The sequence below is a fragment of the Pavona decussata genome, unplaced genomic scaffold, assembly GCF_977016875.1.
Source record: "Pavona decussata unplaced genomic scaffold, jaPavDecu1.1 SCAFFOLD_44, whole genome shotgun sequence".
Classification (NCBI taxonomy): domain Eukaryota; kingdom Metazoa; phylum Cnidaria; class Anthozoa; order Scleractinia; family Agariciidae; genus Pavona; species Pavona decussata.
The window spans coordinates 1395001-1418765 of record NW_028145466.1 but is presented as its reverse complement, the minus strand read 5'-3'; the positions used below and the strand labels follow the sequence as shown (position 1 = coordinate 1418765).

Sequence of the window (23765 nt, the reverse complement as noted above, 5' to 3'; positions counted from 1 at the left end):
GCCTGCTACACTGGCATTACGCGTGATGCTGGGGGGGGCTGATTCATTTATTCCAACTGTATGCTTCGTCGATTGATAAAACTATCCTTGCTAATGGAATAGTTTGAGTCATGGCGATCGTGTTATGTTGTTTCCCTTGTGTTACGCGACTATCACCTGGAATGTGTGAAATTCCATTACGATAACGTAAGCTTCTCAATGACCTCTTTTCAGTCTCGCGTCGTGGCCTAATACTGTCAAACAAAGCACAATTCCTTCGCCAGAAACTCTCCAATTTCCACCGTTTTAGATGTCGAGTGCTTCTTAGAAGTTATTATTTCGATTCACCGCTTCAAAATGGTGAAATTTCCGTTTGAAAACGGCACACTTGGGTCCACAACATGTTAACAATATGGCGTGACAATTTAATCCGTTTTTAATAAATATATCAAATGATGCGTTGACGTCACACAGGTAGGGGTGAGTGGGTCCCCTCCCTCCCGATATAAGTGACAAGAATGGATTTTGATTGGCTTGCTTCTGTTGAAGACAATCAGAACAATACATCCCGAGTAGGAGAGGGGAGGGTTTAATGAATAAATTAATGTACCGATTTGTGGCTACAAGCAAGAAAAAAGAAAAAAGAAAGAAATCGACCCGTTTTTAGACACGGTATGCCCCCTCAGGGCATCCCGCGTAATAAGCTTGTCACTCGTTGGAGAGGAAAACTTTTAATGACCTCTCAAGTTGCATTGTACAGGTAGTTATTATATAGGTTCTTTAATTCACCAACTGGCCATTTGTACAGACAAAATTTCAGTATACTGTAATATTGAATGAAACATTTCCTCATGGATGTGTTTTTGGTTTTATTAATGTTAAATAGTAAACAGGTTTTATTTGGAAATCATTAATTATTTTATTCCTTTTTTCAGAGGGTAAAGTGATTGTGGTGGCAAATGATGGTGAACTATGCAGTGCTGTACAGTTCTACAGGGTTTCGCTTTCTGGTGGACCAGGTACAATGTACACCATATAAATTATTTATTAATGACCACCTGTTTAATGTCTTTTCCATACTGCCCTGTCTTGGCTATTACTCATATCCCAATCAGAACATATCATATAGTATTACATAATTATCCATATACTAATACATGTATCAAACAAAGTAATACCAGCATGATGATGCCAATTTGTTTTCTCAACCCTTGTGCACCAGCCACCTGAACCCATCTTTATCTTCAAGCCATATAACTTTTCTTGTATGAGTTGATAAGCTTTGACATCAATATTATTGAGCTCATCAAAACTTTCAAATGTTGTTACTTTTGATAATAATTTTATTGTAAATTTATAACATATACATGTACATGTCTGTATTAATTTTTTATCGCTACCATAATAAAATTATTGTATATTAATAAATTATTATTGTAAGTAGACAGTGAGTTCCTGTGGTTTGCTTTTACATATTATTTATTTTTTATTTTTATGTAATTTTACTTCAGATGGCTGTCAGATCCTTTCTGATCCTCTGCCCTGTTTATTTCCTCATTCTCACAGTGAACAAGATTGTAAGCTTAACTGTCTCTATGTTTTACAGTGTACTTTTAATTATAATAAATATTACTGACAACAACATGATTGTATGATTAGGTAGCCACACATTAAAAGGAAATACATGTAGGATATGTCTCCACTCAGGCTTGTGATTTGGTTACTCTAAATTTCGTTGATTTATTCTTAGTGTATTAATTAATTGATTATTATTTTTTAATGAAAGAGACTTTCACTAGGAGTTCCAAAAACAGAGGACTGCATTGATCAAAGTAATTTTTTTCAAACTCCTTTCCCACTGGACACAGAATGCAATCCATTAGGAATGATATCCTTGCATTCTTCAAACTGTGTACCTTACTCATAAAGGAAAAAATCAACAACAGCCAAATTCTCATAAAGACTTTCACATTTTGAAAATGTGCTTAGTCAAAATGCAACAAAGTCTTAACAACTTTACCCACTAATATCAAAGAACAAATTCTCCTAGATCTTGTCCCCATACTTTTCTTATAAAAGTGCATGATTGGGGAGAAGTTATTAAATAATTATTTAACATATCAAGAAAATTCACCTTGGGTGATAATCTCCTTAATTCTTGTGACCTCAGGGATTGAAACACATTAATAATACAAGGGGAAATTTGATGCTGATCACTGTAAGGGCTTTAAAAGGGTTAAAAAATTTTATAGTACATAATTATTCATTGTAAGGCTAGGGTGTATGCATGTATTAATAATATTAATGTATTACCCCTTTTATCACCAAAAAGCACTCATTGAGTCATGAGCACTCCCTGCATGCTCATTTACTCACCAATATATGGATCATTGTTAGTAGTGCACAGAATTTACATGTTGATGACCATTAGTTCATTTTCTGTGCAGTTGCAGAATATCATGTTAATAACATCCAGTTTTTGTCCAAGAACTCTGGAGAAGCAATTCTAGTCTGCACAACTGGTAAGCTATACAGCTAGAAAGTGGTCATTTACTCAATCATTTTCTCAGGAGCTTATATTTTATGTCCAGTTTGTATGTTCTCAATTGTACAATATTATTGCTAAATAGACATGATCTGTGAAAAAAGATGTTAAATTTTATCATGTGTTGGCAGGAGCTTTTCACCCAAAATTTCAAAGGTGCAAGAACTTTTTGCCAAGTTACAAAGTTAAAATATTTATTAATGATTATTCATGGCACTTATTAAAAGTAATTTCTGGAAAGTCAAAGAAAATGAGAAATTCATTATAAATTATGATTGGCTTTCCTATTAAATTAAATTAATATAATACCATTTTTTTATTATAATTTTTATTTTTTCACATTTGCTTTTTAAAATCAGGAAAAGTTGGAAGCTGTATTAAACGGTGGGAAATGAAGAAAGGAAAGATACAGGTGCATGAAAGATTCCAACAGGAAATAGCAGCTCACCTTCATCCACGTGTGCCAAATTACAGTGTATACGTAAGTATGTTACAGTGTATGTAAAATGTTTTGGACTACTTTTGTATGACTGTGAAGTGATAAAATATACAAAAGGATATTAAACTTCTGTTCCTCAGTTTGAATGGCAAATGAGAAGATTGAGAGCAACACAAAGTCCAACCTCCTTCCCTGGGTATCTCCTCTTCATGTCCCAGGGAGCAAGTGTCCAGTGTCTGAGTGAGTGTCCCTCTCTCACTCCCTGGGACTTGAAGTGGAGAGACCCTGGGAATGAGGTTGCACAAAGTCACTGCACAATAATTCCCAGTGTTGCCTCTTTACTAGTTCCCAGTGCTCCTGTGAAGTAATCTGAAGAAACCAACATCACAGTCAGATTGCCTGTGAACTGTAACCAATGGTGACATCACTTTAGCAACTTAGCACTTTTGTCAATGTCACAATCATGTAAATTTGCAAACCTCAAAGAGCCCAAAAATGAAGTTAAAGGTGTATAGTGATAAATATTTCCATAATCCTTTGTTTCTTTTGTTTTGATTGCTTTTTTTGTTTTCTCAGGAATGGACCATCATTAACACCTATAAGGATCCTGCTAATATCATGTCCCTATGTCTCCCTCGATTACCGACACCCAAAATAGACTTTTCACCCATCAACAACATCTTGACATATCCTGCGTCAATCCTGCTGGTGCAGTATGATGATGACAGGCTTCAATTATTAACCAGGTACAATTATTTGTTTGCATGTAGTTTTGGAGTGGGTGTGCTGGTGTTGTGGGTGCATTAAAAGACAATGCCTGAAAGACACTGAGTAAGGAAGATTGCCTTCCTTGCATTGTTGTTTTACTACATGTACTAAAAAAAGTTAACTCCATATTGTCTCTCCTCACTCTGATGTATTAATGTGTACCAGTTTACAAGCAACTCAGGCCTTACAGCCTACCTTGAGGGGTTAAGGTGGGTGGGGAGGGGGGGGGGGGTTAACCACAGTCAAATGAAAAATTCTAAAAAGTCTGTTATCAATAAGGTTTTCACTTTGACAGCTAAACGGTGATATTAAGCTTTTTGTGAGCCTGTAACTTTTCTAATTAAAATCATTTTAAGAATTGAGATACATGTATTTTAAAACATTTCAGGAACCATTAGGTGAATCAGTTTCCTAGATGTATTGACAGACACCAAAGACACACAGTACCAACCAGTTTCCACACACTTCACTTTAAAAAACCTTGAAACTTTTTTTGGTGTAATTCTTAAAGTGATTTTAGTTACTAACTCACAGACTTGCTAAAAAACTTATGATCTTTGCATGAGCTCTGACCTCAAAATAAAACCTTATCTTTAACTGACTTAGGGCTCGATGTTTCGGAGTCATCTTGACTCCATTATCAAGAGAAAAGCAGTTTATGAACGCGAATAATGGAGTCAAGATGACTCCGAAACGTCAAGCTCTAAATCTCTCTGTAATTTTTGCATGTCTTTGCTTTAGCAAATCCCTTTTGATTAAAAGTTTAACAGACTTTTCTTATGTTTTTACGGGACTCCTTCTTGCTTCATGCTGCAGAAATTAGACTCAGGCGTGGCTTTGACGAGTCATATCTAGCTTATCCATTGTTATTTATTTTTATTTATTTTATTTATAAACTTCGCCAGAGGAGAAAAAAAACAAAATGAAAAACCTCTGACAGGAGAGAACTCACAGAACGATATGTTCCAATAACGAGGCTCCTTGTATAAATAAAATCACATCATAATAATTAATTAACAATTAACAATTAATAATAACTAATTAACTAATTAACAACACATTTTAACTAATAATACAGGTAGCGGTCTGCTTTGATGACATTTTATGCAGACACTTTTGAACGTTTGAGGTACTGCGGGATCGTACACATTTAAAGTCAAATCTAGGTAGTATGCCCTCAAATTAGTTTTAAATACATCTATAGATTTTGTATTGTCCCTCAAGAAGTCTGGAAGTGTGTTAAATGCTCTTGAGGCTCTTGAGTAAAAACTGTTCTGGAACGTGACAGTCTTAGCTTTAGGTATATCTAGTAATATACTCTTAGTTGGAGCAGAACGCCTGGTAACTCTAATAGGTTGAAATATCTTAAAATTGGTGTCAGAACTATTAACAATAGATTTATAAGTGTAGACTAGATCCAAGTATTCATGCCAATAGCAGAGAGGGATAAGGCCTGTGAGTGTTAGTCTGTTTTTATACGAGATACCAGTCCTGTAGGGTAGTGAGAGTATATATTTAGTTGCACGTCGTTGTATTCTCTCGATAATTTCGATCAGTTTGACTGACTGCGGGGCCCATACTTGTGAACTGTACGAGAGGTTGCTCATCACTAAGGCTGTATACAGTGCTTTGCGAGCAGATTGATTTTTGACCTCAAGTGTCGACCTACGAATAAAACCCAGCATCCTATTAGCGTTAGAGGCAGCCGCTAGTACTTGACTGTTCCATTTCAAGTCCTTACATACTAATATCCCGAGATCCTTTTGAGCATCAGTACGTTTGACTGGTGTATTTTGAAGTAAGTAAGGTGTTTCCACTAGATTGACATTTCTCGTTGTAGACATTACTGTACATTTAGACTGGTTGAGATCCATCCTCCAATCATGACACCATAAAGTGATTCGATCGAGGTCTTCCTGGAGTAGTCGTCCATCATCAGTGTTCGTGATGGGACGGTAGCACTTGGTGTCATCCGCGAATAGTGCTATGGAACTATTGACAGTGGCTATGGCCAGATCGTTGACATATATTAGAAACAATAATGGCCCTAGGATGGACCCTTGAGGCACTCCAGAGGGAACAGGGAGAATGTTTGATGTTTTACCGAGAACAGTTACTTTCTGAAATCTAAAATGTAAATAATCGGAGAACCAGCAGAGGAGACTGCCATTGATGCCAAATAGTCGTAGCTTTTTCAGGAGAAGCTGGTGGTCAACTCTGTCAAAAGCTTTCGCAAAGTCTAAATAGATGGTATCAACTTGCACTCGTTTATCAAGCAGCTCACCAATTTCATTCAAGACTTGAAGAAGCTGCGATGTGGTTGATTTTCCCTTAAGGAAACCATACTGTAGATTGTGAAGCTGGCTAGAAATGTGCTTAATAAGATGATTGTATACACAACGTTCCAAGACCTTTGAAACAAGAGGTAATAAAGAGATGGGTCTGTAGTTGGATACTTCACCAGGAGAGCCATTTTTGTGGATCGGGATAACATTTGCCACTTTCCATGCAGCTGGAAGTTTACCAAGCTGTAAGCATTTGTTGAAGATTGTACACAATGAATTAGAAATGCACGGTGCACAGTTTTTCAAAAGTTTCGCCGGGATCTTATCGGGACCAGTTGCTTTGTTTACATCTAAAACACTAAGGGCGTTGAGAACCTCGGCAGGAGACAAAGAGAGCTGAGAAATTTGTAGCGGGCTATGTGGTTCGAGTAAGTTGGATGCTTGAAGGTCCTCATACTCACTGGTTGAGCAGGGTGGATTGAAAACTGAGTAGAAATAGCTGTTAAATAAGTTTGCAACATCGACTGGTTTGTCCGCTCTGTACGATTCATTGGAACGAGTCCACGTCACTTCGTTAGGGACACTGGATTGTTTAGTTGTAGACTTGAATGAAGACCAGAACTTTTTGGAGTTTGATGTCAATAGATCAGGCAAACCTTGAAACCACTCTTTGCGCTTTTCAGTTAACAATTTTTTAGTTCGTTGTCTTAAAGCTCGAAATTTTTCATGGAAGTTCAGTCGCCCTGACCTTTTGGCCTTACGTCGAGCAGTTTCTTTCTTTTTCAAGAGATGTTTAACTTCACTGTCTAGCCAAGGAGGAGTGTTTTTACGTTTAAAGGACTTTACTGGAATATTGTCCGCTACTGCACCTAGAAAAAGGTCCAGCCATTGCTGCCAATCTGAGTCGATATCAGTGGATGTCGCAGACGGTGAGAGATCAGTTAGCCGTAAGGTTTCTAAAAGGCCATTCCAGTCGGCAAGACGATAATTGTAAACTGTGCGTGTGTCACAGGCCAATGACTTTGCGCGAACATTGAGATCAAAAAACAATAGGTAGTGATCACTGAAGAGATTTAATTGTGTTGCCATAACACATTCTAGATTTTTGATAGCCTCAGGGGATCTTGTAAAAACAAGGTCAAGAATATTATTTTTCCTTGTCGGATAAATGTTAATTTGCTGAAGATAAAAGTCTGATGTAAGTTCTCTGAAGTCTGTAGATCCGGAGCTGATGTCTTGAGACTCGATTACAAGATTAGAGTTCCAAGTCAGGTCGGGGAAATTAAAATCACCACAGATAAGAATTGATTCGTAGTTCGAGCTAAATTCAAGAAATGAAGTAAATAAATGAAGCCATTCGTTGGTATCGACGTTAGGTGGCCGATAACAAGCACAAATCAGAGTTTTCTTGGTGTTGATAAGTTCAATCTCTACAGCAGCAATTTCTAATTCATTCGACCATGCTCCAAGTGAAACTAGGTTGTAATTAATATTATTTCGTAGAGCAATGAGGACGCCACCACCACGCTTTCCAGAGGAGCGATCCTTCCTTATAATGTTATATCCAGTTGGAAAAATTTCATTATTAGAGATGTTGTCGTTGAGCCAAGTCTCGGTTACTGTTATTATATCCAAATTTTCGACGAAGGCAAGGTCTTGAAAGGACTGCAAATTACTAACAAACGATCCATCGGTTGATTTATTTACACTGCATAAGCTCTGGGCGTTAAATGATAAACAGCGAAGATTGTTGTTCGCTTGCTTTGCATGATGAGATACATATGAGTCGCTGTTGGTAGTTTGTCCTGGGTGAGGGTGAATGTCACCACAGAGAGCAAGTTCCAATAGTATTGGGTTGAAAGATGAACAACCATCAGTGCAGTAGCTTAATCGGCAGTTTAAGAATCGCTTGCGAATCCATGAAGTCTGTCTTGATCGAGGTTGAATATAAGTCCATTCGCCCTTGAGTAAGCTTGGGGAATTAAATTCATCGTTTGAAAGACCACTAATACTCTTCTGAGTGGTTAAGATGGCAAAACTCAGGAGCAAACTCAGGAGCATTTTGTTGTCAGCTATTTCCTGTTTTCAGTGTTATCGTCGAGACAGTACACTCCGATCAAACGGCCGCTATCTTGCGGCCGCCATGCTGCCCCAAGGTGTTATCGCCAGGCCATAACTTGACAATAACTTTGCCTAGTATGTACAGTGTAGTTGTTGCATGTTGCCTAGTATGTACAGTGTAGTTGTTGCATTCTCTGGTGCTAACTGGAAGACATTTAGCTATGGGTATTCAGCTTTTGGAAGTTATCATGCAAACTGTTTCTTGTTCTGTACCTTACAGTGTCGGGCTGAAGCCAAATTATGGCTCTTTCTGCACCAAACCGAAAAGTTCAGTTGACATTGAAGTTGGTGGGTACACATTCTTGATACATTAATATCTGTTAACATTTAAGAAATAGACAAGGGCATGCATGTTCAACGTCACCTGATGCAAACAAACTAAAGAAAAAGCTTTTAAGCAAACTAAGGCAAATGCTGTATAATAATAATATTATACCCTGTATCATACACCATTTGAAAAACAAAGATCAGACGAATGTATCTTGTAAATCATGGCGCCACTTAAGTGAAGGAAGATATCATTTTGATAAAGAGAGATTTAAAGTGTAAAATGAAAATTAGTAATTAAAAAAAAACTTCTGACCAGTTTAGTTTATTGTCTTGTAAATTATTAGACATACTACGCTTCCAATTTTCCAATGTTTGTGTGCAGTGGTTGTGTCAGAATTTTGCATCTGGGTAAACAAAGTTTTGTGGCCTTTAGTGTAACTTTAATCAACCATTTTTGCCTTAAACTTAATTTGCTTAGCTAGCATATTGAACCATTTAATAATATTCATTAAACCACACAGAAGGTCTTTGGACCAATACTCATATACTGTTAGTACCACTTGACATTAAGATCCTAACAGTATTCAGGATGTTTGTCCCATGAACCTAGTTTAATGGCCTTAGCTCCTATGAGTCTCCGACCTGTAGCTCAGTGGTAGAGCATCCGAATAGTAATCAAAAGGGTCATGTGTAGATTCTACTCCAGTTGCAAGAACTCAGATTTTCTTTTTTTGAGTATGCCTGTGTCTCTGACTGAAAAATATGATACCAGCTCTGTCAAAGATGAGGTTGTTGGGATGTAAACTTTAATATTAAATAAAAATATTCATTTTTTTTGCTCATGCATGCATACATGTAGCAAACATACTGAACCACTAAAATTATGAATCAAATTGTGCGACAGGTATCCCATCCAAGAGAGCCCGCTTTTCAGGAGAGAGCTACAGCGCAGGCTGCCTTGGCGCAGTCAGTTATTCACCCTGTTGCTGCTGCATGGTGGGTGTCACCATGACAGGAGATCTGCGTATGTTCAAACTCCATCACCTGGCAGGTAAGTTTAATGTTGTCTCTATTCCTCAATGGAATAGGGTTAGATACTGAGGAAACCTGAACACAAAATAACCGTATGTTTAAATTTCAGGCTCCTCATAAATTACAGTAGCTACAGTACTTTTATTTGTACTTAATGTATTTTTTTAATTATTAGACAAAAGTATTCTTTTTTTGTATATAAAATCTGTTAACGTGATGCTTCACCAGCTTTACTGACTGAAAGATGATGATGATGATGACGATGATGATGGTGATGATGATGATGATGATGATGGTAATGATGATGATGGTGATCATGATGATGTTAACGATGATGACAATGATGATGATGATGATGGTAATAATGACGATGACGAGGGCCTATAGCAGATTGCATGTTTTTCAATGTTTGTGCATGCGTGCTAATCAGTGAACTTATCATTATGTGATTTCATTAACAGATGGTGTTGATCATGTTGGACTAAGGCTCAAGCACAGTTTGAAGGACTTGCTGCAGTACTGTCTGCTGAATGGCTGGGAATGGTGGGATGTACTCATGGCGGCACACCTTGGAACACCAGCAGGTTAGAATGGACTTGCCAATATAAGCGTAAAGTCTGTTTTAATGGAGTCCTGAGTTCATTGCTCATCTCATAATTAATGCTGTCGCTCATTGCTCACATTGAGCTAGGATGTTTTCATCAGAATCTTTAAGTCTCTACTGTAGCTATCAAACAGTTCTACCAAAAATATGTGCCTGAAAATTTCTAATTATAATTATTTCAAAACGGCCAGATCGCTAATTTCATTCACCCAGAAAAGGCTTTATTTGCATGTCCCTGGAAACCACCCTGGAAATGTACCAGAACAGTTCCCCCCCCCCCTCCCCCGCCCCCTTCTGGGGATAAACAGCATTTATCTAGAAGTGGGAAAGTAAAACCTTTATTATCTTATAGTCTCCATTTTATACTTCTTTCCTTTTAGACACCCTGGATACAGTTTTAAGAATGTTAACAGATGATTTCAGCATTCAAGATATCCCCCAACAGCAGATTCATTGCTCCCGATTCAGAGCAATCAAGGCTAGTCTGTTGAGGTGCATGAAAGATGGCGCTGGGCAGGCTGTTGACTGCTATATTCGTCAGCTTCTCTTGGCTGTATCAGCGACCTTAAGATCTCTGTTGAGATCATCGCACAATGCTTCTGATCAACTTAACAGTAAGTGTTGGTGTTTCAAGATTGCTCGCACTCAACTTTTATGTATCAGCTATTGTTCAATAGGTTAAGAAAAAAGTCACATTCATTTTCACTTTCAGTTGAATCACCATACTCTAGAATATCATTCCATCTGCAGACCCTAACTTTGAAAGACAGCATAATAGCTCCAAGGAAAAGTACTGCTGTTTTTAATCATAGACGAAGAACTCATTACAATGTATTTTTGTTATCTCTCTTCATGCTCTTTATGCACACCAAGAGGAAAGTGTTGTTGCCCTATCCCCCTCACCCTGCAACCCCAACTTAAAATGTTGAGGCCAAGTGTCCAGAAGGCTACTTACAATTCAACAGTGATTTGAGGAGAGAGGGGGAAAGGAACTTAATGGACAAAACAGTGCATGTGTTTTAAATTTTAAGCTTATTGTCCCAAGGTTTTTTGTCCAGGATTGTAGTTGTCATTTGAATAGTTAAACTGTTACAATTTTAGCCCCAGAAACAAATATTAGTGGACAGCAAAACAAAGTGTGCCAAAGGGAAGTAGTGAGAACTCAGTAGCTTTCATTTGAATGGTCACACTTCAGGTTTTCAGACACAGAATCATGTTACATTACCACGCTGTACAGCATAATAAACAGCACCACAGGAAAGTTCTGCTCAGTAGCTTTTATATGAATGGTCACTTGGCAGTTTTACCCACAAACTGAAATTAAACTTTAGTTAATGTTACACAGTATTGCTTTAGACATTCTTACTGATTTCGTATTTTTTCTTGAATTTTGAAGACATGTCAACAGTTTTGGATGTTGAGGTTGACAAAGTGCTACAAGCTCTGGACACAAAGGAATTGACTCTAGAAAGCAGTAAGACGCACAGACATACACTTGACATTTTTGTAGTCTTACATTTAAATCTGTCTTGCCAGTCTAGCTGGGAGAAATGGATGTATATCCCTCTGAACTTTAGTTGAAACCAAGCATGTAAACTGTTAACTGGATTTCAACAAAGTATATATGCTGCTCCAGACCAACACCACAAGCATTTTTACAGTGTATCATAATGTATTCAAAGTTTAAATGATTTGAAAAAAAAAAAAACATGTATTGCTACATTATTTTGGCTGGCACATTTATGTCACATTGGACTAAACGGTATGCTGTGCATTTTTCCCTGAACTAGCAATTTTAATTAATTTTTCTTTTCCTTGTGATTCTATTTTGCCCAACAAGTAACTTAGAATAAGGCCTACTGTGTCAATTTTTAGGATATTTTCGCAAAAAAGACTTAACAGATGATTTCAGCATTCATTTAGAGCAATCAAGGCTAGTCTGTTGAGGTGCATGAAAGATGGCGCTGGGCAGGCTGTTGACTGCTATATTCGTCAGCTTTTCTTGGCACCAATTAAGGAGGTTTTAAATGGATATCATGTTGATGTGTTTATAAACTACAGTACTGTTAGTACTTTAATTATCACCCTTTACCAGCTATACAATATTGACATACACTGTATACATTCTGGTGCTATTTTCGTTTTTTAGCAACACTGCTGTCTTTGTTTCCACTCATTCAATGGCTGACTGATCTTGCAATGTTTGTGATTGCTGCATTTACATCGCATCACAACAAAGACTCAGCACCAGGGGTGAGTATACAAATGGCTGCCCTCCCAGGTAAAATATATATCTGAACATACAAGTCTCCTTTTCAGTTCCTTCCTGTGTGACACCCCATGACATGAGATACAGTAGACACAGCAGTACTAACACACTCTTCTCCGGAGTTTCATTAAGGGCCAGCCACTGGGCAAATTCACCATCTGTGAGCACAAAGTTCTTTGCCCGGCTGGTTTTAACATGATCTCAACCAATGTTTTCAGTAAAAGAACATTTCCAAGTTAATATTATCCTGCCCAAGTGCAATAACCTCTTGCCCAACAGTTCAAAATTGTAATGAAACCCCTGCCTTCCAGATAATAGTTACTTACAAGTCAAGTATGTTCAAGCATGCCTCAAGCACCTGGGTTTTCAAAATGGCAAAAAGGAAAGCAAAATGTATTTCTACTTTCTTGGAAGGGGTACTACATGGGTCTGAACAGAGCTCCATCGACAGGGTGCTGTGCCCCTCCTAAGCCATCTAGTTTAAACAATGTGGCTATATCCTAATATTAATTAAATTATAGAGGACTTAATGAATTAGGAGAATGTTGGTGTCTAATTTTTTTTGCTCTACTGTATTTGTACAATTTTACTCCTCACTACAGATGGAAAAGTTTGTTTTGATCATGTCTGTAGCTGAATTGTCCAGATAATGACGAAAATTCGAAGTTGAAAATTGGACTTCTAGTAGATTAATTAACCCTCATGTCAGGAAAGGCAACTTACATTGTTGTTTTTTTTTTTTCTTTTCGCATTTTCTTATTTTTTAAGGTTCCTGATTTAATTTTCACTGATGTAACCCTAATTGCAGTTTTTGCAGTGCAATTCATCACTTTCAGAAACACATTTTAATTAGTCAAGCTGAACACAGCTAGCATTGGCTGCTTTGTATAACATCTGCTTTGCTTCATGTTGCAGGTTAGCCTGAGTCGTGACACAAGCACTCTGGGCACTTTACGTGAGATGCTGATTCTGATTCGTCTCTGGGGTCAGACCACCCCTGGAGTGCTGCCATCTATCAGTCCATCAGCAGGTTAGGCCCCGTTTCTATGGAGAAAGGTCGTCTGGGGAAAGAGGGTCACCCTCCCAGCCGAGTCAACTTCAGCAAGTGTTTATATGAGAAAAAAGTTGACCCCTTTGCCTAAGCCAACAGCGCTCGCGCATGCCCTGATTGTCTCGCCTTGACGGAGTTGACCCGGCTAGGCGAGCCAAAGACTAAGTATTTATATGGAGAATAGTCGGCCAGGCTGGGAGGGTGACCCTACCATCGAAAAAGGGTGACCCGGCTAGGCGGGTCACCCTTCCAGCCGAGCCAACTTTTTTTTTTTTTCATGTAAACGGTTCAGCAAGTTTTGTGAGGAAATGTAGGAAAAGTTGGCTCGCCCAGGGTAGCTCTGGTAGGCGAGTGACCCTTCTACCCGGGACAACTTTTCTCCATATAAAGGGGGCCTTAGTTTTGAGCTTCTTGTATTCTTCTTGTCTGCACTATTTTAAACTAAATACCACAAACTTCCAGCTTATACTCATTGAAAGCACTCCCTTCTTTTACACCACCAGCATGCAAGTGTTCGTTCCTTCAAAAAGTGTTTTATACTCATCATGTATGTACGTAATTGTTTTCTATTCAGACAAGAATGAGTCACTGGCCTTGCTGTTCAAGATAATCACTAAAATCTGGCTTCTGAGCAGACAAGCCAGTGCAGATGAGCCTGACATATTAGTTGTAGAAGACAGATTGGCTGGTATGTTGTCTCAGACAAGCTGCTTCGATCTGTAAAAGAAATTGCTGGCCAGGGAAATGAATTGGGTTCATACAGTGAGGGCTAACAGATCCCAAGAGTAACTCTCAGATTTTCAACTGGGGAATGCAGCCTAGGGCTCAAAAACATAACCCTGTTTTTTTATTTATTTATTTATTTATTTATTTATTTGTTTTTACGACTAAAGCATGAATTTTGATACCCTTAACCCTTTAACCCCTGATATCAAAGAACAAATTCTCCTGTCATGTCCCCATACTTTTCTTATAAAAGTACTAGGAAGAACTTGTTAAAATATGTAGAAAATTCACTTTGTATGATCATGTCCTTAATTCTCACTTCAGGGGTTGAATAAGCATTGACATTAGAAGGAGGAATTTGATGATGATCACTCTTAGGGCTTAAGGTGGCCGAACACAGTTTTCCAGTATACAGATGTTAGTAAACATTATTTGAAAACGACGTACTTTTGAGTACCCGAAGTTAGCATGGTGCAAGATTAACCAAGAGGGAATAAATTTTGATACTTCTCGTTGAGCAAGGTGCCGTTGCCATGGCAATGCAGCAAGCTATTAACCGTCCACAAATAATGGTTCTCCTTAATTTTTAGAAAATGCACTCGTTAGATTTTTTCCATTCTTTGTATACAGAAAAACTCACAAAATACTGACACAGTGACGCTGCTTTCATGTAATTATAACAGAGAGATCTCCTGTAAATGTTGGTTTTGCACTTTTATGTTTTTTGAAGATACCCTCCGTTAGAATTTGGTTTTTGTTTGTAGGCGAGTTACGCTTTTAGAGAACTACTCTTTTGTCAAATTTCACAAAATTCTAACGAGCGTTTCCTTAGAAAACAGTTCATTTCAATTAAAAGAACCAGTCACAATTTTTTGGTCAAATGCGCATGCGCGGCTTTTAATTAGGTTTTCTCAGCAAAGATAAAAAGCGTGGGAAAAGGCTTAGCGCTTCATGAACTCACTTTCTTTGTTCGGTGATAAATGAAGAAGGATTCAAAAACGAAAAACTGAGTTATTTTAAGAACAAAACTCACCTTTGCGATCCATTTGGTATAAAATTGAGGGATCGATAGTATTTGCTTACCACAACCCTAGCGCGCGCTTAACAGCATCACTAACAGAATCTGTAAAGCGCGTGCAAACTGTGTTCGGCCACCTTAAAGGGTTAAGGCCCCCCTTCCCTCCCCCACATCCAATACACACACAAAGTCAGTTGTGAATCTGTTGCTGGTGATACACTATCAGAGAGGATGTCAAAAAGGGTTAGAAGAAGAAGAGGAATAGAAATTGGACAGAGGCTGCTGGCCCAGTCTTCCTTTCACCCATTACGTACACACTTGCCCTGCGGCAAGTGAGGCTGGGACTGGCAGCACCAGAGTCACTCCAAATGCTGTTCCCAGAAATAAACCATGGTGCTTCCATTGTCTCTTGAGACAGATGCCTCCCCCCCCCCTCCCCTACCCCTTCCCCTGCTCGGTCAATAATAAATTATTAATCCCCCCTTTTGGGTCAAAATGGCAAAAATTATTACACCTTAGAACTTTTCATATCAGGCAAAACATCACCCAATAAAATCGTATCCTATTTCAGAAGAAACTGAGTGGTCATAATCTATACTGTCTGACAACAAAATGGCTCAGTGGAGATCTTTGCTTAGAGATATGAAATCTTTGGCATGTTTTGTTTCTCCTGATAGTATAATTTATATGTAAATCGTTGCACTTTTTGACATTATTTTCAGCTGAAGCAGCTCCTCTTATTCCAAATTCGCCCTTCCTTCAGAATGTGCCAATGCCAAGTTTAAATAGAGGTAAGTGTAGGACAGTTTGGCTCAGTGATTCTGTACGACATTATTGAGACGCGAGTTAATTTCACTGATTAATTTAAACCTTCAACATCCTTCAACTTTGATATAATTATTCATTAATACGATTAGACGTCTAGAAACTTTGCTCCTCCTGATTTCTTCCCTTTACCAAATTGCAGAAGCGTTTATAATACTAGAAATATGTGACTCGCAAAACCTCGCGAAGCCGGGGCTGGGTGGAAAGCTCTCTTTACTCGTATTGTAACATCGAATGAGGAGATTAAAAGGTTTCTGAACATAGCAACTATTTCGATGAGCATGGTCTTTTCGAGGTTCCACAGGCTAGTTTAATTTGCGGTTGAAAATCTATTTCTGACGAGACAAAATGTACAAGGTGCGTGAAGCGCTGTCGTGTTCGATGAATTTATTTACAACGGAAAATTATTTTACGGTGGTCACAAAACGTGTAATTTCTTTAATGCAATCTTTCACAAAAAAGATTTCTGGAAGAAAGGGAAAAGATTCTGGAGAGATAGTTTTGTATCCAGTGAATATTGATGAACATTGCAGTTGAAATTTGATCCGGCACGCAAACTTTCCCGATGTATGCAAATTTTGCTCCAGACGACGCCAGACAGTCTGATGTCATTCATACTTTGTTTTTCACTGTTGCTAGGCAACAGTGCAGACACCTTCAACGAAATATATAAACATACATATATATAAATATATTTTTCGCTCGAATTCATGCGGCTTAGCTCCGCTCGGGCCCCCTCGGCCCGACAAATTTATTAACCTCGCTACGCTCGGGCCGAGGAATAATAATTACATATTAAGCTTTGTTTATAATGAAAATGCACTTAGCTACCCAAAGCTAGTTTACAGGCATTCCACTCAGAAATAACGGGAAACAAATAAGGAGGCAAACCAGCTGGCTATTTACAAGCGTGGCTGAGGCAGGACTTGAACCTGGGACCTCGGGATTTCAAGTCCGGCACCCTTACCAATGGGCCACACCGCCTCCGTTTTTCTTTGACGTTTCATTAACTTGTGTTTTAAACTAGAAATACGTGACTCGCAAAACCTCGCAAAGCTGGGGCTGGGTGGAAAGCCCACGTTACTCATATTTTAGCATCAAATGAGGAGATTAAAAGGTTTCTGAACATGGCAACTATTTTTATGAGCATGGTCTTTTCGACGTTCCACAGGTTAGTTTGCGGTTGAAAATCTATTTCTGACGCGACGAAATGAACAACGTGCGTGAAGCGCTGTCGTGTTCGATGAATTTATTTCCCACGGAAAATTATTTTACCGCGGCCACAAAACGTGTAATTTCTTTAATGTAATCTTTCACAAAAAAAGATATCTGGAAGAAAGGGAAAAGATTCTGGAGAGATAGTTCTGTATCCAGTGAATATTGATGAACATTGTAGTTGAAATTTGACCCGGCACGCAAGCTTTCCCGATGTATGCAAATTTTGCTCCAGGCGCCGCCAGACAGTCTGACGTCATTCATACTTTGTTTTTCACTGTTGCTAGGCAACAGTGCGGACACCTTCAACGAAATATATAAATATATTTTTCGCTCGAATTCGCGCGGCTTAGCTCCGCTCGGGCCGGCTCGGCCCGACAAATTTATTAACCTCGCTTCGCGAGGAATAATTTTACATTGCAGACCTGGGTTTTTGCAGAATAAAAAAATATGATTTTTACATTTTAGAATGGGTTTTTCAAAGTAAAAGACGACTTAAACCTGAGATTGCACACAATTGAATTAGACAACAATGTTTGCCATTTGGTTTTAGGAGTGTCTGGGAAAGTAGTGAGTGGACAAATCAGGCCTGGCCTGTATCAATTTGGTACTCAACCAGTGTTACAAACATCACATCAGATCTTTCATCCATTTGTGTCCGCCATATTCCCACTGCCTGCCGATGGCTCACATACCATTGATGTTGTGAGAAGGATCTTTTTGGACAACTCACCAGAAATCAAGTTAAAACAATGCACCAGGTAAAGGCTTAGTTTAGTTATAATTTTAAAATAATTATCTTCCTTTTGTTATTGAAACATGTATCTGGTGTTTGATGAAGCATCAGAAGTAGTATTGCAGTTTGATATTGATAATTTGATAATTTTGATATTGATTTCTTTGATGCATTATGATTAATAATGCATTCTGAATAATTGTGTAATGATCAAGCTACTTATATATTAGTTAACAGAAGAAAGACTCTCGCAGTTACTAGATTAATGCAACTTAAGCAGTTGTGAAAAAAAAAGGCCTGAAAAAATTCAGACTTGAACTGGATTCGAACCCATGACCTCTGCGATGCTGGTGCACTAGTGCTCTACCAACTGAGCTATCAAGCCAACTGGGAGCTGGTCATATTGTGAGTTCGTAATATACCCGTGAAGGATGAATAATGAGATCAATATGAATATATGAAACATATATTTTGAACTGCATGTGTAAGATTAAATAGAAGAAAGACACTCGCCGTTATTTAATATACAACTTAAGTGTAAAGAAAGTTAATAGTTACTGTATGTTGGAACTTGATACAAGAGGCGAGGGGAAGTTTGATTATCAGGTCATGTCTAATTAAAATGTAAGGCTGTGAGCAGAACTTAAATTATTGAATTATCTTTGCTGGATTACTAATTATTAGGAGTTGAAAAGTAACATCTTGACCAAGTATTCTTCATTCTCAGGTGTAACTGTGTGTCAATGATAGATGGCATAAGTGACCATGCAGCCGCAAGGGCCTGGGAACAAAGATGGGTCAGGGCATGTGTGTGCGGAGGCAGCTGGAAGAGATTATCATCCACAGAACAACAACAGGGTGTTGCTGTGGCTAGTGATTAGGATCAAACTTTGCAAGATCAAGTTTCAAAATATTGAGAAACAAACATCCTCACAAAGACCTTGTACAACATATAAACAGCACCACAGGAAAGAACTGCTGTTTGTGTGTGAACCTTTTTTTGTGGTTAGAAGCACTTGGAGAGATATCAAACAGTACAACACTTATTTAACATTTCATTAAATACCAAGGTTGTCAGTTGTTACTACATCGTATGTTTTTAGGGTCAAGTCTGTGAGCATTATTATATTCCCTTTTCATGCCATTAAAACATAAACAAAGATGTTGCCTTAAGATACATGTAGGTATAAACAAAAACAGTGTTCCTGATGAATTCAGAGAAACATTTAATATATTTTTAAAATGCAACGTTATTTACTAAAACTAATACTTTGCATTAATTTTAATACTTCTTATCAAGACGTTAGGCCTTTGTTGTACTCAAAACTTTTACTTCAATTTTAAAAAAAATATTAAAATTAATACATTTTATTTTGTGTTGCATTAATGTTGAAATCAAGATTTCACGACACCTTCTGCTCTCTGAAAATATATTATTGTAAGGGACAATAAACCGTTCATCATTTTAATCTGAGAGTTATGGAACCCGACAAGTCCTTAAACATCTACAGTCGACTCCTGATAACTCGAACCCTCCCTAACTCTGACCTCGTGCTAACTCGCACCAATTTTCCTTTCCTTTCAGGTCATTTTCTATATAATTTTACCCTCAATAACTCGAATTCCCGATAACTCAACCATTTTTCAATTTCCCTTGAAGGTTTGAGTCGACTGTGCTTCTGATAGTAAGAGTGGTTTTTGATTATGCGTCAAACGTAATTTGGCATTTTCTTGGGTGCTGCTCTTACTACTCTAATGTGATTGGTTAAAAAAAACTTCAACACCTTTCTGAACCAATTAGAATTCAACCTAAAACCATTTTTACAATAACTGTCAAAATTCCTGCCGCTGATTGGCTCGTAGCTATTGTCTATAAGAGGACAGACAATAACAGTGACATCAGATGTAACATGCACACTTTCTCAACTAATTCCGCTCATACTTTTACCATGTTATTGCAAAAAACAATCAACGGCAGTTTTCTATGGTCTGTACTATCACAGACAATAAAATGACATCATAAAATGTCCAAAACTTGGCAGTGAAACCTTTCACATGAGTTTTGAACATTTTATGAGGTCATTTTAAGGTCTATAAGAGTATAGACCATAGAAAACTGCCATTGATTTGTTGTGACTCACATGCACTTGCCAGTGCTTGATGCCATTGTCAAGGATTTTGTTCAAGTTCTAATTGGTTCATAGGCTTGTTTAATTAAATTTATTGTGATTGGTTAATTAATAGTGATTATTTTGGTTTGACAGCCTTTAAGTCTTATTAATTTTATTTTGGTGGTCACAAAGAATGAGTGGATGAAAAATATATGTACTGAAAATTATCATCACAAATTTGCATAAATGAGTCTGGGCTTATAGAAAATTCTCATGATAATATCTGTAATCAAATGATGGGCTACTCTGATCCCTGACTACAACACTATCCCCAGGGAGTGCAAACAGTGATACTATGGTATTTTCTTTCATAATTTGCATATCACCAAACAAATTAATGATAGCCTAAAAACACGGATGACATTTTGTGTTACCATCACCAAGCCCACTCAAATAGGGGTAAACAAAACTTCATCTGTGTTCTCTTGCTTAGACGACTTGCATTTCTCCTTTCTCTTACGGTTAGCTGAGTAATAAACCAGCCAAGCACTATCACCAAAGCAAAGGGTTTGAATCCTAGATGCATCTTGTATTTCTTGCCCATTGTTTTTTCAATGCCACAACAGAAAATCCGAGAGAGAAACAGACTGTCTTAAGCTAAGATCTATTCTACTATGACTGTCTAATATGGAGACATGCAGCTGTACAGTGAACTCTCTATAAGGTAGACAACCTCAGGACTAACTCTAGCAGTCTGTCTTAGAGGGGTATCCACCTTATAGAGAGTTCAGCTACAGACAAACAAATGAAATTCAGCTGGTACCACATGAGCCAACAACATCTGCATCAGGGAGGTGTCCACCTCAAAGTGGTTTCTGCTTCAGCTTGAGGGAGTGGACAGTACATGCATTTTTTTTTCCATTTGGACTGTTCATGTTGTATTATCCAAAAGTAAAATTAATTGTCAACAAAATCTTGTTTGCACACTGAAGAGGTCTGTTTTAAAAGTTCTTTTATACAATATTATTCTTTCATTCCATATCATAATCTTCCAACAAAATACATGACTGTACATGTAATCAGTCATTATTATTTCATAATTCTCCCATCAATGATGTGCCATAAAAAAAAATGCGCCTACACAGATCTTAAAAATCATCTTATGCTAGAGTCTATAGTAGAAGCCGAGATGGATTTTCTATGTTCCCTTTGAAGGCTTCTAGCCATCTTGATGCCAATTCATCATCCACCATCCTTCGATCACAAGATAGGGTGACTGTCATTAAGCTCTGAATTGTCTCATCAGCAGTGAGCACAGGACGAGTGCCACCCACAGCCATGATACAGGCCTGGGGTGGATTGATTACAGCTGAAAACTCTGTGATACCATACATTCCCAGGTTGGAGATGGTAAAAGAACCACCTTGGAACTCATGTAGCTGTAACTTGCCTTCTCTTGCACGACTGGCCAGGTCCTAATTTGGACAAAAAAAAAAGGTTCAATCAGTGTTAGTCTTACAATTCAGTTATTGCCTAATAACTGAAGCCTTGTTTGCACCTCCCTGTCACGTTTCATTGTGCTAAAACTGGACCCCCCCCAAAAAAATCCAATGGCCCAGAACACCACCCAAAAAAGTCCACTCTTTTTTGCATAGACCCTGAAAAAGGGTCCAAACGTTTTCACCCAAAAAGTCCCCAAGTGCTAATTTCAACCCCCCCCCCCCCCAAAGGACTCCTTGTACCTCCTTACCAGTATGTACCTCAGTGCCCCGGTCCCCCACCCCCTCTCCCCTGGATCCCCATGCTATGACAGCAGTGTATCCCCATTTTGGCCACATATTTAAAGGCAATGAATTCCAAACCCAAGCTCAAATCAACTACTTTCAAAACTGCCACTGGAAAACTTTGCCACTTGACTCCAAGTATATGAAATCAATTCATTTAATGGTACCTTGAGAGTAGATGAGATCTCTGCAATTTTAAGGTTGTCAGCACTCTTGACAATAGGTGTTATAAGCCCTGCATCAGTTGCCACAGCAACAGAGATATCCACATCATTAAGCAACTGAGCCTCTTTCCCATTCCACACCGCATTCATCTCTGGAACTTGCCTTAAGCTCATGGCTGCTGCTTTTATAATAAAATCATTTACAGAAACTTTCACTTCAAAACTTTTTCTTAACTTGAGTAGATTGTCCATTATACAGTTCGTGGAGGCATACGTGTGCGGAATGCTAGCTTTAGATTCAGCAAGTCTCTTAGCAATAGTTCGTCGCATGTTAGTGTGGGGTACATCAGTGTATTCAGATCCCTGTCTTGCATCCAAAGTTGGTTTTGGTGAAACAGGCTTGGTATCTGAAAAACAAGAAATACACAACATCAGTAAGTCACTATTGACATGTCTTTTAATGATGTTGCTCGTTATAATCAGAAGTTTCAGTTACATTTTGAACAGGCAGGCAAGATACTGTAGTTAACTTGGATATGCTGGCCATTTTGTATGGAAAAAGTCTGTTAAGATGTTAAAGCAACTGGGTAAAGTACTCCTTAGTACTAGCTGTCCTTGTTTTCTCCGAAAGTGGGAACTTATGTTTATGCAGCAAAATGTTGCATGGTTGACACTGTCACTATGAACAACAAATCTGGCTTTCTAAAAACAAGAGTGCATTGGTAAAGGGGAATTTTAGCTTGTGGATTTTGGCAGTCAGGCCTGGAAACAGGTATGGAAATATTAAGGTTTGGTCTGAAATTGAGTCAAGCTCTGGTGAAACAGGCACCCTTTACCACCCACTGTCAAAAATTCAGAAGAGTACATGTACACCTTCCTCCTGGATGGTTTGCCAAATGTTTTGTAGAAGGTGTCAATCCACACTGAGAGTGACCAATCCTGGTTCTGGATGTGGCCGAAGTGTTTCAATGATACATTTCTTCCTTCAACCAAACAATCACAATCTCATGAGTCAAGAATTCACCCACCTGTTGTCTGAGCTACAATTGTAGCTGCTTGGGGTGGAGCTGTTGGCTGAGGTGTAGGTGGAGCTTTCTGTGGTGCAGCTTTTTTCACAGGCACCCCAGCTTCCTCTTCAGGTTTAGTGAAAGGCTTCCCTTCCTGTGCCACATACCTCAGCACATCACCCTTCAGCAGTATTCCTTTAGGACCTGTTGCTGGGATGAGCCTGGGATTCAAATGATAGGTCTCAAGAAGCAATCTTACAGCAGGGGATATCAGACCAGATGTGCTGGCATCACTGGGAGCGGGGCTGCTGTGATCTGAAGTGTCTTCTGGTTTACTTTGTGGGACTATAAGGTAAGAAAGATATTTGGTTGAAATAAATGTTTCATAGAGATAGCAGAATTTTCAATTAATTTCTTTTGACAAGATGTACTCTTGACCACAAGTGTCAAACAAGTAGAGACAGTGAGACAGTGATTTTAAATAAAAACTTACAGGCTGTACTGTAAGACCATATAAACTGAAGCCTGTTATATTCATTGTAAATATTGCTGGCAATCTCAGAAAATGAGATTTCAAGACCTGGTGAGTGGTCTACAAAATCCTATACCTCAAATTCCGAAATAGTGAGACTTTGCCTTATTTGCAAGACTGGAAATTTGGCAATTTTATTTATATTTTTATCTCATTATTTCATGGTTTGCTTGAGAAGAGAAGTGAAACACTTGAATTATGCATCAGGATATCCAACACTTCAAATTTTCTCGAAAAAATTCCATTATGCACAAGCTGGTTTTTCAACTGTGGTATCTTCATAG

The 23765-nt window shown here is 38.3% G+C and overlaps 2 protein-coding genes across 4 annotated transcripts in view; one reads left to right on the top strand and one right to left on the bottom strand.

Annotated features, from left to right (window-relative positions):
- LOC146482768 (mediator of RNA polymerase II transcription subunit 16-like) overlaps positions 1-20144 on the top strand; it is a 34112-nt gene extending 13968 nt beyond the window's left edge. For both annotated transcript variants that reach the window (XM_085106843.1, XM_085106842.1), the window contains exons 8-23: positions 915-998; positions 1491-1556; positions 2427-2501; positions 2884-3005; positions 3540-3709; positions 8358-8425; positions 9312-9458; positions 9901-10023; positions 10424-10657; positions 11440-11517; positions 12193-12296; positions 13228-13342; positions 13938-14051; positions 15830-15898; positions 17701-17908; positions 18611-20144. In XM_085106843.1, the coding sequence (XP_084962969.1) occupies positions 915-998; positions 1491-1556; positions 2427-2501; positions 2884-3005; positions 3540-3709; positions 8358-8425; positions 9312-9458; positions 9901-10023; positions 10424-10657; positions 11440-11517; positions 12193-12296; positions 13228-13342; positions 13938-14051; positions 15830-15898; positions 17701-17908; positions 18611-18764 (1931 nt within the window). In that variant the 3' untranslated portion in view covers positions 18765-20144. The remainder of the gene's footprint in view (positions 1-914; positions 999-1490; positions 1557-2426; positions 2502-2883; positions 3006-3539; positions 3710-8357; positions 8426-9311; positions 9459-9900; positions 10024-10423; positions 10658-11439; positions 11518-12192; positions 12297-13227; positions 13343-13937; positions 14052-15829; positions 15899-17700; positions 17909-18610) is intronic.
- The window catches only part of LOC146482767 (pyruvate dehydrogenase protein X component-like), a 6471-nt gene continuing 1791 nt past the window's right edge, over positions 19086-23765 (bottom strand). The window contains exons 3-6 of one of the 2 annotated variants that reach the window (XR_014864061.1): positions 22971-23294; positions 21946-22349; positions 19666-21469; positions 19086-19635 (exon numbers count right to left, since the gene is read on the bottom strand). Coding sequence is in view for 1 of the 2 variants with exons in the window: in XM_085106850.1 (XP_084962976.1) it covers positions 21167-21469; positions 21946-22349; positions 22971-23294 (1031 nt within the window). In the remaining variant the exon portion in view is untranslated. Of the gene's footprint in view, positions 21470-21945; positions 22350-22970; positions 23295-23765 lie in introns of both variants that reach the window. The other variant, XM_085106850.1, reaches the window with a different exon arrangement.